The sequence below is a fragment of the Chrysemys picta genome, chromosome 2 (genome assembly GCF_011386835.1).
Source record: "Chrysemys picta bellii isolate R12L10 chromosome 2, ASM1138683v2, whole genome shotgun sequence".
Classification (NCBI taxonomy): Eukaryota; Metazoa; Chordata; order Testudines; family Emydidae; genus Chrysemys; species Chrysemys picta.
Genome location: NC_088792.1, coordinates 106,947,017 through 106,965,832, shown reverse-complemented (window position 1 = coordinate 106,965,832; position 18,816 = coordinate 106,947,017). Strand labels below are relative to the sequence as shown.

Genomic DNA, 18,816 nt, shown 5'->3' with positions numbered 1-18,816 from the left:
GCAGGGAGTTCCAAGCAGATAACCTTAGCCTTAATGGATCACAGAGAAATTAGGGGATCCATGCTTTAAAAAAAACCATCACTGCCTTGTTCCTCAGTTATTGGGCGGGGAGGGGAGCACACAAAAGTTACTTCCCATGGTGGCCTTACTGAGATTCCTGTCCCTTCCCCAGAGTTTCCCAGGTACCAGTAGGGGAACGATCTGGCCCTTTGTTCTTTAACCTACTTACTACTGTCTCCACTCTGCCTCCCCTTCCCTCTGTCTGGCACTTTGTCAAGTAGGAGTGATTGAGATTTATCAAAACAATTTTTTTCCTATGGAAAATATTTGTATTGGTCAAAATTTTCTGGTTTTTCAATGAAAAATAGAAATAAAAAAAATTCAGCAAACATTTTCAGCTAAAACCAAAAACGTTTTTCAAAACTGAACATATTTTGAGTTCAGTTTTTCATTCAAAAACCAAAACTTGAATGTATTTAGCACTGTTAGGAGAAGTAGTTTATTGAGGTCCAGATCCTTCAAAATCTTATGTACATGCCTAAGTTTACTATGATGAGTAGTCTAATTGAAATCAGTGGGACAACTCATGGGAGTGAAGTTAAACACATGCCTAAGTATTTGTAGGCTTGGGGCCTAAGGCTGAGTGTAAGCTCTTCAGAGCAGGGACTATCTTTTTGTTCGGCATTTGTAGAGCACCCAGCACAATGGAGTCCTGGTCCATGACTGGTGCTTCTAGGCTCTACAGCAATATAGATAACACTCATAGAAAACTCCAGTGAAACAAGAGATTTCGCAGCTAATCACTACATCTAAGGTTTAGAAAGAGGAAATCCAACACAATTCAAAGGGTCTTACATATAATAAAGCAAACAAAGAAGTTAGAAGCTTGACAGCTTAAACATGCAAAACAGAAGTGAGAGACCTATTTCAGTGTGTGAGGAAGTTTTGGGAATCATATTTCCAAAGTTGTTGAAAAAAAAGTTTTATAATTTTTAAAGAACATTTTAAGTTAGTAAGTAACTGTTACATTAACCCACATTTTTTAACAAATGCAGGGTACTCACCTTATAACAGTTTTGAAGATTTCCATAGCCAGTGCTTTCTAAAGGGAAACTGAATTCTTTGGGCTTGATTTACCCTTGCCTTTACACCTGGGCAAAGGGAAGTGCAAAGTGGGTGAAAATGCTCCCAAATCAGGATTCACATTGCACAGGTGTAAATGATGGCACAATTTGCAAGGCAGTGGGGAATCCGGGCCTTGCAATTCTATCAAACAGGGCCTGTGCTGGAAGTATTTTTTAAAATGATTGCCCCCACTGAGAGAGAACTATAGCATATTAGTAAATATGCCTAGCCTAGTTTTAAATGTCCCAAATGATAGGGACTTAAACCACTTCTCTTGAAAGACTACTTCTTTAGCCACTGATTGCCAGAAGCTGGGAATGGGCAACAGGGGACTGATCACTTGATGATTACCTGTTCCATTCTTTCCTCCTGAAGCACATTGGCCGCTGTCAGAAGACAAGATACTGGGCTAAGTGGACCACTGGTCTGACCCAATATGGCTGTTCTGACGTTCTTAAATCTGATGTACCATCATTGTTTAAGCCAATGGGAGCTTTGAGTGTGCATCAGCTCATAGAACTGGGTAGATGATGTTATCTGTAATTCCCAGATGTCTGTTTTTTTTCCTGTACAGTATTACTCAGATTAAATCAGTTTTTCTTTACTTTAGATCTTAGAATTGGTAAAAAAAAAAAAAAAAAAAGTTTCCTATTTTTTTTTGCAAAAAAATCATCCTTTTTGATTTAAATTAAAAATTTTGATTCATTATTTCATCAAAATATTGACATTTGGAAAATTTCAGCTATCTTGACATGGTATCAAGCTTCCTATTTTCTTTTGCTTTTGGCTTTAAAAGGCAATAAAAAGAGCTAAAACCAGAGCTTACCTGGGGTAATTCTCCAGACAAGGAAATAATGGAAATTCAAAAATAAGCAATGGGACTGGGCAGAGGCAGAAATCTCAGCACTTGTATAAACCAAATTAGGACTAACTACTTTTTGGACCTTCCTGGTAGCTTTTCACATCTCCTGCTTTCACATTCTATAATAGATTAAGGAGAAGACTTCCTCAGAAATTTTAAACATTTTAAAGACCCTGAGTCAGCACAGCACTTAAGCATGAATCGAAATCTAAGTCCCATAGACTTCAGTGGGACTATTCACATGCTTAAAGTTAAGCACATCCTTAAGTACCTTGCTGAATCAGGGCCTAAACTAGTATTGCCACTTTGGCAAAGATGTCTCCTGCTGTGGCCTCTGGTATTCTTCTATGCTTCTGCGGTTAGTATTTTCAAATGCTTCTGAATGTTTTTCCCAGGTCAACAGAGTTGAACTGGAATAGATTGATAGTAAAGGATCTATTAAAACATCTTTGGGAAAAGCTCTACAGTTCAAAGAATCCATGGTCTTAGTTAGTCTTTATAGGCATTTAAATGCTGTTGCTGGAAGGCCAGGTTTGGAGGGGTGGGGGAGAGACTACAGCCTTCTCTTTTACATTTCATGGATCTTTAACCCTTATTTAAAGAAAATTTTGGATTTTGGACCAAATAACTGTGCTTGTAATTATATCAAATAGTTAAAAAAAAGCTAGTTAATGATGTTCAACATAAGTAATCATGTTAAATAGTGAAATTTAATTTCTTAAAAACTTAAATCCTCATATCTTTTGGAATGCATTGTACTGTAGGATGTCTGAGTAAATTAAATTCTCCCCTGCACACTAAAGCATCAATTTCCTTATGGTAATTATCTGCTAGATTGGATCTGTCAGTAGCAGGGAAGCATGCCTGACATTATACCCTCTTTACAAAAAATGATTACAAAAAATTAAGACGAATGAGTAAAATTAAGGCTGCGGCTGGTAAGTCTATATAAAGCTCTCATAGATCACTTTACATAAGATACCATTGTGCTGGATACTAAGCTTTTAATGACTAGTCGCATAATGAGGTGAAGTCCATTAAAGAACGGCCAAGGTAACCGATCACAGAGATAAGGGCTAAAAAATGATTTTCAGCCAACTAGAAGCAATTTATTATACACAAAAAACACAGCTCTAACTGAAATGTCTGGATGGATGAGGAACTTTTGAAAGTTGACAGGATTTCCTTCCTGGGAAAGTTTTACAAATATGATGGGCGCTCATCTCTGTCACATTTGATTTTTTTTTCTTTGCAATTCAGTGCTCTAGAAATGGTTCATATAAGGCTGAGCTGTAGCACTGGATTTCATTAGCCCACTTAAAAGATAAATTAGAACTAGGCATGGCTGATATAATGGAAACTCATTGCTCACCGCCCACAAGCAGCGTCTGTATGGAAGCAAGCTAATTGTTGCAAGTCAATCGCTATTGAATAGTGCCTAGTGCTTGAAGCTGCTTTAGGAAAACAGTTCAGATCAGAATCTGTGGGCATGTCTACATTGCAATAAAACACCTGCGGCTGGCCCATGTAAGTGGGCTTGGGCTGCAGGAAGCTAAAATGGCAGTGTAGATGTTCAGCCTCAGGCTGGAGCCTGGGTTCTGGGACCTGAAACGAGGCTCCAGCCCAGCCCACACCCAGAAGGTCTACACCACAGTTTTACAGCCCTGCACCCTGTGCCCCACAAGCCCAATTCAACTGACATGGGCCAGCCACCGGTGTTTATTGCAGTGTAGACATACTCTGTGAGACAAAACCAGCTTTGAGGGTTTGCAAAGTAGTAGGGCAGGTAACTTATTGCCGCAGAGGCCCTGATTCTGCAAACACAAACACATGCGTAACTTTTCTCACGTATAGTCACTTTGATTGCACGTGAGTAAAGGTAAGCACATGCTTAAATGTTTGCAGGATTGGGGTCATGTACATATTCTACAGTTTTGAGGAAGAATAGTTCTGAGACATAAAGTTTGGACCTGGCCCTGATTCAAACATTCCCTTAGACTGGAGTTGGAGTTGGGGGTGAATTTTGGATCCAAGATATTGATTTGGCCATTAGAGAGTTGAGGCCTGATCCAAAGTCCACTGATGTCAGTGGATGTCTTTTCGCTGACTTTTTCTGAGCTTTGGATAAGGCCCTCAGTGGTCAGCTGCAATTTGGATAAAACGTTTCCTATAACTAGGGTTAGTCCTATCTAGAATTTGGCTTTGGATCAAGGGCTCAGAAAAACTTGACTGAGACAATTTTATCAATGTTCTCATTAAGCGCTTAAAAACAAATAAGTGGAAGTTGCCTGTTTCTCATGAATGTATGTGACCCACAGTTATTTCAATCATTTCTCTTTTATTCTCAAATCATTTTAAGCACAAGTTGGTTAGGTTTACTGTCTGCTGACTGTATAATTGTTTTGGCTGTGTAAATACTAGTGTATTTACAGTGTCAAACTGTTTGTGGCTAATACAATTATATGCTTTGTCACTGATATCTGATCTGCTAATTAGCTGGAAAAACATTTTGATTGGGGTGACTGCTTACCCAAATTATTTAATTGTCCACAAGCAAGGTTGTCAGCAAAAAATATGAAAATGAGCCCAGGAAATGCAGTAAAATTCCACTAACAGCTCTTCAAGTTAAGATTGAATATAGAAATAGGAAATGCAATGTGGAGAATACAGGACCAGAAACTAGCTTCGTGTTGCTCTGAAATTAATTTTAATAAAATAATGTCACTTAGCTTTTATTTAGCCCTTTTTATCCCACATGTCAAAGTAGTTTGCAAAGGAAGGTATCATTAGCCCCATTATATAGATGGGAAAACTGAGTCAGAGAAAGAGATACAAGAACTTGCTCAAAATGGATGACAACCAGGATCACATCATTGATTTAAAAAAAAAGGAACTTGATTTTAAAAAAGATGGCCGAGATCTGGCACTAACAGCAGGTGTACAATAAAATCCACTGTCAAAGAAGAACTGTTTAGGATTCTTTACTGATACACAGCCATTGAACAATTAGCAGCTGTCCAACATTACAAAAAAATTCTACAGCACAAAACTAGTGTTGGCTATGGGTAGGTCTCCACTGCAATTAAATACCTTTGGCTGGCCTGGGTCAGCTAACTCAGGCCTGCAGGACTCAGGCTGCAGGGCTATACAATTTCAGTGTACATGTTCAAGCTCAGGCTGAAGCCCAAGATCTGGAACCCCATGAGGGGGGAAGGTCCCAAAGTCTAGGCTCCAGCCCAAGCCCTGAAAGCTCAAGTCAGCTGACATGGGCCAGCTGTAAATGTTCAATTGCATTGTAGACAAACCCATAGTGTACGAACCTTGTCAGAAAGATGCTTCTTATGCTCATTACCCAAGCTAGCAAAGGACATGCCACCTCACACAGTGATCTTGTCAGATCTCATAAACTAAGCAGTCAGGCCCACTCACTACTTAGATGGGAGACCTCCAATAAAAATCCAGGGCAACACAGGAAGGGATCATTCAGTTGGTGGTGATCTTTAAGTCAGTACAGAGCCAATGCCCAATTCTGCTCTTGAAGCAAGGTGCTATTTTTCAGATGAGACATAAAGCTGAGGTCTTGACCTCTACTCCTCTTTAAATGTCATATGACAATTTGTGTAAGAGAAGGGGTTCTTGCTAGCCACGGTGCCCTGGCCTTAATTCCAGTGCAGACAATTATATTTTCCCAACCTCAAATTACTCTGCGGTTTGTTGGATACACTATTCTGCTTCATCCATTTCCTCTCCTAATACGTTATTCCCATCTCTGTATACTTTGCACAGAGCCCCGTGGAGCTGGTGGTGAGGAGCTGTGCAGTCTCAGCACTGGGAAAGTCAGTGCCTCCTGAAAAGCAATCTCTCTGGGGTTGCTACATGCACATGCTGCTGGACCAATTGGCCCAGAATTCCTCCATGAATAGAGAAAATATTTTTCTTCCTGTTTTGATCTCCATCAATTCCAGCCCCATCAGAGTGCATCTCTCTGCCTATCATTAGGTAATCCTGAAGGGAAAAAAGGTAACAGTAGTTGATTGAAACTCAGCATAAACCAGAGGCTTTTAGCCACCAACTAGGCAACATTTTGGTTTAGGTTACATTTACCATCTAGTCTGCAAGTCTTTCTCCAATTAAATGATGCTTTAACTTTCAAATTGTTTCTCAAGGTTGTGCAGATTTCTGCCATGTTAGCTGTGATGCTTTTCTATTTTTGATCTCATTTTAGTAAATAAAAATGCTTCAGTCAAAAAAGAAATAAAATGAAGCTTTTGATTAGTTTATCCTCCCACCTTCCCACCTCTTTAAGTATAGTATATTCTCCAAAATAATTTTCAGGATTTCAGGATCAGGAATGCCACATTTTCTGATATCTGATCATTTTCTACCATAGTTGTTTATGTGTATTGTTTACCCAACAGACTTTTCTCTTTCACTTGGATATTCATTACTAAATAATTCTGTGAGAAGACACAGGCCACTGATTTTTTGCAATTTGCATCACCACACTATGTTGAAAGCTAAGCTTTTTGGTCCTCTTGCTTTGGAAGTACATTAATATTTCTGTGACCTTTACTAGATGGCAGATGAGAAGCATTAGGAATAAAATAACAAACAAAGTGAAGGAAACCAATATCTTAAAATGCATATTTCTGATCCTGGCCTTGAAAGGAGCAAGAGGGAGAAGAATCTGCTCCGACAAGATTGTAAACTTTATTTAAAGTTAAAATAATTGTTCTGCTGTAGCCTACATTTTTTTCCATGTCAAAATGTTTCATTATGATGCATGCTACGCAAAATAAGAACAAATATATTTGAGATTTTTTTAATATGCATGCATTTTAAAAACATACAAGGACTTGTTTAAAGATGTTTAAGAAGGTATGGAATGGAGTAGTTGAAGACATGCTTATTCACCATATACATTTAGGTTGCTATATTAAAAACATGCTCACAGTGTCATGACAATTATTTTATACCGAGTGACTTTAGGTTAATTCATTTTCAAAGCCTGCATTTTAAATAGTAATGATGTCGCCACAATTTATGAGTGGAATGGTATTTCTTTGTGTGCCCTAAGTGATCAGCTTTAAATTCTTATTTTTAAAAGAAAAACAACCGATTTCTACCCAGGAAACTGCCTCTGTCTCAGCAGCATTGTTTTGCAGTGGTTTAACTGCACACCGGAAGCCAACTCTGTTCCTGTTCATCTAGGTACCAATGCCATAGCATAACAGGGCAGGTCTAGGAGTGGCTTTTTAGTAACTTAAATTTTCACTGCTTATGAGCAGCAGACACATATTAAGGCCCTGTTTCAGCAAGATGCTTAAGCATGTGCATAGCTTTTATTTCCAGTGAAATGAGAATGGGGGAGGGAGCCGTTTGGATGTAAACAGTGCTCTGCAGTGTTTGCAACCCAAAAGCTGGAGGGTTCTGCCTGTTAGGCATGTCTCACAGAAAGTGAAAGTGACTTTAAACTGATATTAACAACATTTAAATTGACCCTCTTTTTCCACTGTTAATTTTTTTTTTTTTTTGGTCTCAGTTTGGTCAAACAGCATTAACAGTTAAATGTAAATCAGACTTTTAGAAGTCTTTTTATTTTTGGTCATCATTCTAACACAGAGGTAAGGTCATTAGTTTTGTTATTTTAAAAACATACAGATCCTGATCCTCAGCTGGTGTAAATTGCCAGAGCTCCATTAAAGTCATTGAACATTGTTTCTGTTCATTGACATCAAAGGGATTTAGACTAATATGAGTCAACAGTGTGATGCTGTTGCAAAAAAAGCAAACATGATTCTGGGATGTATTAACAGGTGTGTTGTGAGCAAGACACGAGAAGTCATTCTTCCGCTCTACTCTGCTCTGGTTAGGCCTCAGCTGGAGTATTGTGTCCAGTTCTGGGCCCCGCATTTCAAGAAAGATGTGGAGAAATTGGAAAGGGTCCAGAGAAGAGCAACAAGAATGATTAAAGGTCTTGAGAACATGACCTGTGAAGGAAGGCTGAAGGAATTGGGTTTGTTTAGTTTGGAAAAGAGAAGACTGAGAGGGGACATGATAGCAGTTTTCAGGTATCTAAAAGGGTGTCATAAGGAGGAGGGAGAAAACTTGTTCACCTTAGCCTCTAAGGATAGAACAAGAAGCAATGGGCTTAAACTGCAGCAAGGGAGGTCTAGGTTGGACATTAGGAAAAAGTTCCTAACTGTCAGGGTGGTTAAACACTGGAATAAATTGCCTAGGGAGGTTTTGGAATCTCCATCTCTGGAGATATTTAAGAATAGGTTAGATAAATGTCTATCAGGGATGGTCTAGACAGTATTTGGTCCTGCCATGCAGGCAGGGGACTGGACTCGATGACCTCTCGAGGTCCCTTCCAGTCCTAGAATCTATGAATCTATTAATAATTTACACCATCTAGAACATGGCCCATATTTTTTAACTTGACAACTCTCTTTAAACCCCTGTGCTTTCTGTGTGTCTGACTGTCATGTATAATACAATGCAACAGAGATGAGCTAAACACTTAATCTGAACCCACTTGAACTTTGGAGAAGTTTGGCTCTCTATGTGAAATTTGTGGGTTTGACCCATCTCCAGTTTAAAACATGATCAGTATTTGTTTTAGTGGAACTCAAACTTTTCAAAACTTGGGCCCTGATCCTGCAATGCCCCTTCACCCAATGGGGCATTGCACAGGCATAGGGGAGAATCGGGGCCCTAGAAGATTTAATTTGAATACCAGTCCCTCTCCTTTTCAAGCATAGTTTTTGGAGCTGACTACAAACTTTCAAGCATCTTTGTATGGTACATATTAATTCAATGGAACACAAAGGACGAAATTTGCAAAAGAGTCTCTGTAATTATGCAGGAAAAAGTCATAAGCACACCCAATTTTGCAAATCCCACATGTACAAGCAAACCAAGTAACTGTACATTTAAATGTGCACCTGAGCATCCACTTCCCTGATGTGCAAATTCACATGTGAATTAAAATGTCTGTTTTGTAGATGCAAGCAGAGACATGTGTAAACTGACCAGAATAACAGGTGAATGATTGACAGACACATTGGATGGGTTTAAGCGGCAAGCCACGACTTTATTAATTATACCTTGGGGAGGGTATTATATTGCCTGGCCCAGTTCTCACATACCAGGCATTTAATTGGTTCCACAGTGGGTTACAGGGCTTGTACCACAAACCAAACAATAACTTGGGGTATACCCTCCCTGGGTTTAAGATGGATGGAATGACAGAGGCCACAAGGCTGGGTGGGGGAAACCTCAGTCTGCAAAGACTTCAAACTGCTCCTCCTTTATGAGCGTAAGATCCAACTGCACAATCTTGAGTCTCATTTACTTCTGGGATCTGGCCCTTTTATCCTTTACCCAGACTGGACACCGGCTGCAAGTTGTGACAAGTCAGTAATCATAACAACATTATATGAACCTCAAATCCTATTGTTTCTAAGTCAACTATGCTAACAAGAGGCTGTGAGGAAGATGAGAACATCCACCAGACTACATGCCATTGTGGCCCCAATAAAGGAAGCAAGCATGATTCAGGAGTGAGGATGCAGGAAAGGGAGTCAGGAGATCTGGGTTCTTTTCTTAGCTTTGCCACCTCCTTGCTCTGTGACATTTGGTTTAACTTCTATCTTTCAGTTTCTCTGGGTGGGTTTCTCTCTGACCCTCGACTAGGCCCGGACTGTGTACATCACTCTGAAGCATATAAGAGCCATAGAAACCCCGTTAGTTGGCTGTGGGAGAATTCCCTCAGTGGAGATATGCTGAATACATAGGCCCATCACAGGCCCTGGGGCCAGGGGGATGACCAGGGACTGGAGTGAGTGATTGCATAGCACGGTGCACATTCTTGGCAATGCTGCCACCCACAGGGAGTCCAGGATAGGCTGTTGTAACCTAGCACAGCTCCCCAGGCTGCCTAAATTATGAAGGCAGCCATTTTGGCTCCTGGATCATTCTAGAATTCCAAGGGTGTAAAGATGTCATAAAGGCACCTTTTCTTCTCCCTTCCCCCAAAGCTGTTTTGTGCTGCATCTCCAAGAGGCATAGCCTAGAATCTCACCCTATGATACCCATCTTTGTAAAGCACTTTGAGAGCTACTGATGAGAGGCACAAAGGATGACTATTTTTTAATAAATTGAAAAAATGTTATATACACAGACTACACTGCATATGGAATACAGTATTTATGGGTAGTCTTTCTACACATCACTTTCTCTCTTAATTCTGCAATTTAATACAGTAACTATAGTTCAAACCGTGAAGAGTCCTCCTGCTTCTCAAATTATTTTAACCATAAACAATAGCAAGTCATAAATATTAGGTATAGTAAAAACATGTAATAAAGACTAGCACGTCCACACAGACACCCCTTCTGTATTCTTTTACTATGGTCCCATTTTTAAGGTGTACGTATTTCACACATTTCCTTCCTTCCCACCATTAGCCACTGGGACTCTCAGTCATACTGGTAGCAGGACTGGTTCTTGTTAAACCTTAATAGTTTCTCTTTCCACCTTGTTGAAAGAATTTTGAGGATAAACTGGAGTAAGTATTTGAGACAAAGGGCCCTGGTGATTAAATCGAGACGAGCGGCCACACTTTGCTATGTATCTGCAATTATAAACAGAAGAAAATCTCTTTTAAAAATAATATTTTTCATATTTCTCAGAAACACATTCTTTGCTAACCATTGTGACCACTGACTTTGGAGAAAATTTATACAATTCACAACAGTTCCACATTATTAGATTCGGCCGGCTCAACAATGGTGACGGGCAATTCATCAAAGTTGTCTTTGATGGCACTCTCCGCCGTCCAGCCCAGGCAAAGTTTCCATTGTATTCTGAGGTGTTATGGTGAAGACATAGATCCAGATTCTGACAGCAAGTAGCTAGCAGTGAATCCCTCCGGGATAGGACAATTATGCTACCATAAAGCTGGCATAGGCAGTTCCTACACCAGGGACTCCAATCCCTGGCATACAGGCCATTTAAGGACGTACACCTGTGATGTAAGTTAGAAGAATTTCTCAGTTATTGTAATTCTCATCAGGGCCTGGGTTGGTGCAGAAAAGACTTCAGATTCAAGAAACTGTAACTTCCTGGCTCCTCCTGATTCTCCTGCACTAAGCCCAGATTGGTTGTGGGACAGAATCTGGCTCATTATGTCTTGTGGAGGGAGAAAAGACTGAGGACTCAGGTTTTACTGACTGTATAAATGCCAACTCATTTGCTTTCACTGAGAATACCAAGATTTGTTACTGCTTTCCCATATTTTCCATAGCAGAATTAATTTATGTTATGTTGTATATACCAGGGGTGGCCACCCTGAAAAGCAGCCAGAATTTACCAATGAACATTGCTAAAGAGCCAGAGTAATATGACAGCAACCCCCCATCTGCTACCCCCCTCCAGCCCCCAGCGCCTCCTGCCCACCGGCAGCCCCGCCAATCAGCGCCTCCCCTTCCCTCCCCATGCCTCCCGCCAGCCACAATCAGCTGTTTTGCAGTGTGCAGGAGGCTCTGGTGAGGAGGGGGAAGGAGCGAGGGCATGGCAAAAGCAATCAAATGCTAGGCACACTCAGTTATGAGTTTACTACTTATTTAAACAAAATTAGTGGCAACCCTGTGTTGAAAAGATAAGAAGGCTTATACAGTAGAACCTCAGAGTTATGAACACCAGAGTTATGAACTGACCAGTCAACCACACACACATCATTTGGAACTAGAAGTACGCAATCAGGCAGCAGCAGAGACCAAAAAACAAAAAAACAAATACAGTACTGAACAGTGCTAAATGTATACTACTAAAGAAATAAAGGGAAAGTTTTTTAAAAAAGATTTGACAAGGTAAGGAAACTGTTTCTGTGTTTGTTTCATTTAAATTAAGATGGTTAAAAGCAGAATTTTTCTTGTGCATAGTAAAGTTTCAAAGCTGTGTTAAGTCAATGTTCAGATGTAAACTTTTGAAAGAACAACTAGAACGTTTTCTTCAGAATTATGAACATTTCAGAGTTACGAAAAACCTCCATTATCGAGGTGTTCATAACTCTGAGGTTCTACTGTAATGATAAGATCATCATATTTGTACCACACTATGTATTCCATGTGGATTTTTATTTGATGAATGGCTATGGACAGATATTTCAAACGTTAAAAGTTGCAAAACAAAAACATGCTACATTCTCTGTAACATTCTCTTGTAGATCATGTCTCAACAAAATATTTCTAATGCAGTATTCAGCTCCCATATTTCAATTGCACTGAAAGACATTGAAATTATGTATTACCCAACACCACAGTATCTGAGCACCACTCAAATAATAATAATAAATACTTTATTTATAAAAGAATGATATTCATGTTCAAAGATGAAAGGACAATTTTGTACTGTTGTATAGCCCATGGACCCTATTGATTTCAGCAGAAGAATTTCACTCCAGATATTGTGCATCTCTATTCAAATTAAATGAGGTGCAGAAGTTGTCTAGAATATTGCCTGGTCTGTCCATAGCTGATAGTTTAATGAACGTTCATGTAAAAAATATGAAGACTACAGTAATCTCCTATGTTGCTCTTAAATGTCTCTAAGTGGGAGTTACAGAACAATGAATATACAGTGCTGACATGTCAAATGAGGTCGCTACAAAGATATCCATCACCGAGAGTCCTACATATCAATAGTGTTACAATAAGAGGAGTCCATAAAGACCAAAATATAGAAACAAAATGGATCATCATCCATGAAAGCAATAAGAGGATGAGATAACCTCCCCACAAAAGGAGAATACGGGTCCATTAAAAAATACTCTCCATTTCCTGGTTAGAGTGATCGGACCCAGGAATACCAGAATTTACCTCTTCATCACTGGTCATTAATGGCCCCATCCTGCACCACTGAAATCAGTGGGTCTTTTGCCATTAACTTCAAAAGGTGCAGGAAACCGTACGTGCTATTCTCCAATATGTACTGTGCTGACCAATTCTTGAGTACTCGTAGGATCTGCATTTTTGTTTTTAACACAGCAGTTTCAAATATAAGGCTATATTCTGCCATCTTAACTCATAGTGAATAGTATCTCACTCCATGAGTAGTCCCACTAAAAGTAAAATATATCTGTTATTTACTCAAAGGGAAAGGTACTTCTGTGTATGAGTAATGGTAGCAGAATCTAGTCCACAGTGCCTGTTTATACTCTCTCTCTCTCTGTCTTTCTCACACACACTCCCCTTACGAAAGCCCTGTGACTCTGCCTCGTTTCCAGAAAGACCCCATTAGCACAGGACAAGAATTCTTTTATGCATTACAGAAAAAAAAATCCATGCCCTGCCATATGGATTAATTTTTGCAAAATGTCATGACAAATTTTGTCCCTATTTTTAATGAGTAAAGTTCAATTGTAGAACCAGAGAAATGCTTAGTTGCACTGCTTACTGCATTTGCATGATAACCCTGCAGAAAGTCAAAGGAAATAACAGACATATTTTACTTTCTCAGATCGCATTTGCACCTGATTCTTTGCTCTCGAAATTTGGTATTTGTCTGAATGCTGCCAGTGATCTCTGCAGAGGCACATCAGCATCCATGTGTGTGACATTTAAAAGTAACTTGGTCTTACAGCAAGCTGATTGAGTTCAGCTCGATTAGCCTATAAAATCTCAAAGACCTGGTTGTGTATTTTCAATCTTGGTAACTTGCAAACTGCTATTATAGAAGAATGCCTATTTTCCAAGTACAGCCACATAAGAAAAAGGTAGAGATATCAGGAGAGTGTGCCAGTATGTCGCACTTAGTCATGAACTGCTTCGACAGAGGAATTCTTTAAAAGCCAGTCAGCTCCCCAAAGCTTGTACTGGTGGTACAGAAGTGTATATTGTCTTAAAACTAATCAAAATAAAAGAGTGTTTAAAAGATGAATGTCTTAGAAATTAGTGGATGCTTCAATGTCATTGTGAAGTCCTACATCACCATGGGGGAAAAATAGTCCATGATCTAAAGGGGCAATACAAAAGCATATAGGGGAGACGACAACAAATAATTATTAAATAATTGTCCAGCTGCTTCTGGGGAGGAAAGCAGGATATAGAATCACAGGAGGGACTTTTACAATGAAAATGTTTGGTAAGGCGCTCAGTTACTGCAGTGATGAACCTGATATAGAAGGGGAACACAGAGTGATGACAATTTGTAACAATTTTCTGTGAGGAAAGCATCCATGTCTTGAGGGCTTCAGACCCCCCCAACAAAATGCAACCTCATATTTGGCATTATTAAATGTAATATAGTCCAAAAAATTCCAGAACAGACAGATCTCTATCAAAACATAATCACAGGAGTCATAATCTAGCCAACATATCCAATGACATAACATGGAAACAATCAATATTTTAGGACTCCTGGTTAACCTCAACATTAATTTTAATGAATTCCTGTGGTAAGCTTAAAAGGAATCATGAAAACCAGGAATGATCTTAGATTGTCTTGGCAGCCACGTGATTGGATTTGACTCACAATATTTTTCTTTAAACCAACGAAATGTCATGCTTCAAATTTAATTGTTCTTTAATTAAATAACTATAATTAGGACTTTTCCTCTAATGTATCTGAACAAATTGAGTAATACGCCTTACACTTACTTACCCATGCATTTGTGCAATTATTGATGGGGATGTTGATGGAAGATTAGAATTTGCCGGGTGGGTTGCTGTCCAATGAACCTTGCCAGTGTATCCAGGGATATTTGGAGTGCTAAAGGAAAAAGTTAAAAGGGGGAAGGGCAGGAAAGGACTAAATTAAATGAGTACAGGCTTGAAATAATCAATCACAGACAGCTGTAAAACCACTAGCTTGTGTTTCTATATCCAAGGTGGATAGGTGATATAGAGTGTAAGCGTGTGATATTCTATTGTGTGGAAGCACCGGGCCAGATCCCCAACTGGTGTAAATTGTCATAGCTTCTTTGACATCAACGAAGCCACAATAATTTACACCACCTGAAGATCTGACCCATAAGCTCAATTTGGATTACAGAGGCCAGTGTTTCTCATCTTGTTTTGAAATTATGGGTTTTCTTTGATTGTCTGTACACTCCTCATGACCAAGAACAACATTACATCAAGAGGAAAGAACTAGAACAAGTAGTTCACAAAAGCACTAAGGCCAATATTTCAAACATGGGTTACATTTTAGATGGGATTTAGATCCCAATTTCAAACATGGCACTTAGGTGACGTTCTTTAGGCAGCTCAGTCTGCAATTTTTGGCCTATGCCCAAATTTCTTGCAACAGAGGTTCTCAAACTTTTTTTTGCTGAATGCTCCCTGTGCTTTCGAGATTCATGTCACATGTGCGGCCCCCTCTTTCTAAGAAACAGTATTTCCATGGATGCCTGGGATCTGGGATTCCAGCCCGCCAGCATCCCTTGTCAGATACATGCTCCAGGTGGGTGATCCCAGCAGGACACAGACAGCTGGGCTTCACCCCCTCCTTGTGCCCCTAGTGTCACTGACAGACCGCAGGCTTTTCTGGCCCTGGCACAATCCCCAGCATGCATGAGCAAGAGCCTGTGCTGGCAGGGCGAAACTACCTCCCAAGGGGACTCATGCACATCAGCTTCTGAAGAGATGAATGAGCTTGATTGAGCCACACCCACTCTATGCACAGGAAGAGACCACTCCCCCCTCACTCCTTGTACCCTTCCTCCTCCTCATCCTTCCAGCCTGGCAGGAGCTGGAGACTCAGCTAGTGAAACATATTCTTATTTTATCAACAATATTTTGAAAACCAAAATCCTACAACAATTCTACAGTTTTGTAAATTTCAGGTATGATTTCTGGTATATTATTCTGGGTGATTTTCCTAAAAATAAAAATATACATTGCTCCTGTTCTATTGGATACAAAGCATTGAACCATCAATACATTTTTATCTTATACAAGCAGTTTAAGATGTTAGATGTATATTATTATAAAAATCCAATATAACATCTGCATTTGTACTGTCTTTAATTTAATCTTATTTAGCTACCCATATAAAGAAAAGAAACAAATATGTGCAATGATACAATATGATCCAGGGAATCCATCCTGGATTATGGCCTAATCCATCAAAAATTTAAGCACATGTTTAAGTTGAAGTACATAGGTAGTTTGGTTAGGACTACTTACTTGCTTAAAGATAAGCACTTGCTTAAATGCTTTGCTGGATGGGCAAGAGTGCTCAATACCTGGCAGGATTGAGCCTTTGTATATTATTAGATAATTCATACAAAATGAAATACACTGACAGTCAATGATAAAGAGAAAAGGGAAGTTTTCATGTGTGATGCAAAGGGATTGAGGAAAGAGTTCTAGCTATATAGGAGCACAATTGAAAGATCAACTCCTAAATACAACCGCATTTACGCCAATCCCTCAGACAGAGACAAACACCTACAAGATCTCTATCAAGCGTTCTTAAAACTACAATACCCACCTGCTGAAGTGAAGAAACAGATTGACAGAGCCAAAAAAATACCCACTCCAGGGTCACCTACTCCAGGACAGGCCCAACAATGAAAGTAACAGAACGCCACTAGCATCACCTTCAGCCCCCAACTAAAACCTCTCCAGTGCATCATCAAGGATCTACAACCTATCCTGAAGGACAATCCCTCACTCTCACAGATCTTGGGAGATAGGCCAGTCCTCGCTTACAGACAGCCCCCCAACCTGAAGCAAATACTCACCAGCAACCACACACCACACAACAAAAACACTAACCCAGGAAACTATCCTTGCAACAAAGCCCGTTGCCAGCTCTGTCCACATATCTATTCAAGGGACACCATCATAGGACCTAATCACATCAGACACACCATCAGAGGCTCGTTCACCTGCACATCTACCAATGTGATATATGCCATCACATGCTAGCAATGCCCCTCTGCCATGTACATTGGCCAAACCGGACAGTCTCTATGCAAAAGAATAAATGGACACAAACCAGACATCAAGAATTATAACATTCAAAAACCAGTAGGAGAACACTTCACCCTCCCTGGTCACTCAATTACAGACCTAAAAGTTGCAATTCTCCAACAAAAAAACTTAAAAAATAGACTCCAACGAGAAACTGCAGAAACTGAAATTAATTTGCAAACTGGACACCATTAAATTAGGCTTGAATAAAGACTGGGTGTGGATGTGTCATTACACAAAGTAAAAACTATTTCCCCATGCAAATTTTTTCCCCTATTGTTACTCACACCTTCTTGTCAACTGTTGGAAATGGGCCATCCTGATTATCACTACAAAAGTTTTTTTTGTCCTGCTGATAATAGCCTGCTTTAATTGATTAGTCTAGTTATAATTGGTATGGCAACACCCATTTTTTATATATGTATATATATCTTCCTACTGTATTTTCCACTGCATGCATCCGATGAAGTGGGTTTTAACCCACGAAAGCTTATGCCCAAATAAATTTGTTAGTCTATAACAGGGGTCAGCAACCTTTCAGAAGTGGTGTACCGAATCTTCATTTATTCACTCTAATTTAAGGTTTTGCATGCCAGTAATACATTTTAATGTTTTTAGACAGTCTCTTTCTGTAAGTCTATAATATATAACTAAACTATTGTATATAAAGTAAATAAGATTTTTAAAATGTTTAAGAAGCTTCATTTAAAATTAAATTAAAATGCAGAACCCCCTGGACCGGTGGCCAGGACCCGGGCAGTGTGAGTGCCACTGAAAATCAGCTCCTGTGCCGCCTTCGGCACAAGTGCCATAGGTTGCCTACCCTGGTCTATAAAGTGCCACAAGTACACCTCGTTCTTTTTGCTGATACAGACTAACACGGCTACCACTCTGAAATAAATGGCAAGAATTGTTGGGAGGGGAAGGAGAGAAGAGCAGCGGCGGCTCCAGGCACCAGTGCTCCAAGAGCGTGCCTGGGGCGGCAAGCCGTGGAGGGTGCCCTGCCAGTCCCTGCGAGGGCAGCTGTCATAACTATAAAGGGAAGGGTAATAGCTGTCCTGTGTACAGTACTATAAAAATCCCTCCTGGCCAAAGACTCCAAAATCCTTTTCCCTGTAAAGGGTTAAGAAGCTCAGGTAACCTGGCTGGCATCTGACCTAAAGGACCAATAAGGGGACAAGATACTTTCAAATCTTGGGGGGGGGGGAAGGCTGTTGTTTGTGTTCTTTGTTTGGGAGTGTGTTCGTTCTCGGGACTGAGAGGGACCAGACATCAATCCAGGTTCTCCACATCTTTCTAAACAAGTCTCTCCTATTTCAAACTTGTAAGTAAATAGCCAGGCAAGGCGTGTTAGTTTTCCTTTGTTTTTCTCAACTTGTAAATGTACCTTTTACCAGAGTGTTTATCTTTGTTTGCTGTACTTTGAACCTGAGACTAGAGGGGAGTCCTCTGAGCTCTTTAAGTTTGATTACCCTGTAAGGTTAATTTCCATACTGATTTTACAGAGATGATTTTTACCTTTTTCTTTAATTAAAAACCTTCTTTTTAAGAACCTGATTGATTTTTCCTTGTTCAAGATCCAAGGGGTTTGGATCTTGATTCACCAGGAGTTGGTGGGAGGAAGGAGGGGGAATGGTTAATTTCTCCTTGTTTTAAGATCCAAGGGGTTTGGATTTGTATTCACCAGGGATTTGGTGAAGGTTTTTCAAGGTTTCCCAGGAATGGAATCCATTGAAATGGTGGCAGCCGAACCAGAGCTAAGCTGGTAGTTAAGCTTAGAAGTTTTCATGCAGGCCCCTACATTTGTACCCTAAAGTTCAAAGTGGGGATCCAGCCTTGACAGCA

The 18,816-nt window shown here is 39.9% G+C and overlaps 2 protein-coding genes across 2 annotated transcripts in view; both read right to left on the bottom strand.

Moving 5' to 3' along the window:
• Positions 1–1,138, bottom strand: part of IKZF1 (IKAROS family zinc finger 1) — a 162,804-nt gene extending 161,666 nt beyond the window's left edge. The window contains exon 1 of the mRNA XM_065583927.1: positions 1,065–1,138. The gene's annotated coding sequence lies outside the window, so the exon portion shown is untranslated. The remainder of the gene's footprint in view (positions 1–1,064) is intronic.
• Positions 1,139–9,058: 7,920 nt separating this feature from the next.
• Positions 9,059–18,816, bottom strand: part of SPMIP7 (sperm microtubule inner protein 7) — a 48,326-nt gene continuing 38,568 nt past the window's right edge. The window contains exons 8-9 of the mRNA XM_005278559.5: positions 14,654–14,761; positions 9,059–10,625 (exon numbers count right to left, since the gene is read on the bottom strand). Of these exons, the coding sequence (XP_005278616.4) occupies positions 10,502–10,625; positions 14,654–14,761 (232 nt within the window). The 3' untranslated portion in view covers positions 9,059–10,501. The remainder of the gene's footprint in view (positions 10,626–14,653; positions 14,762–18,816) is intronic.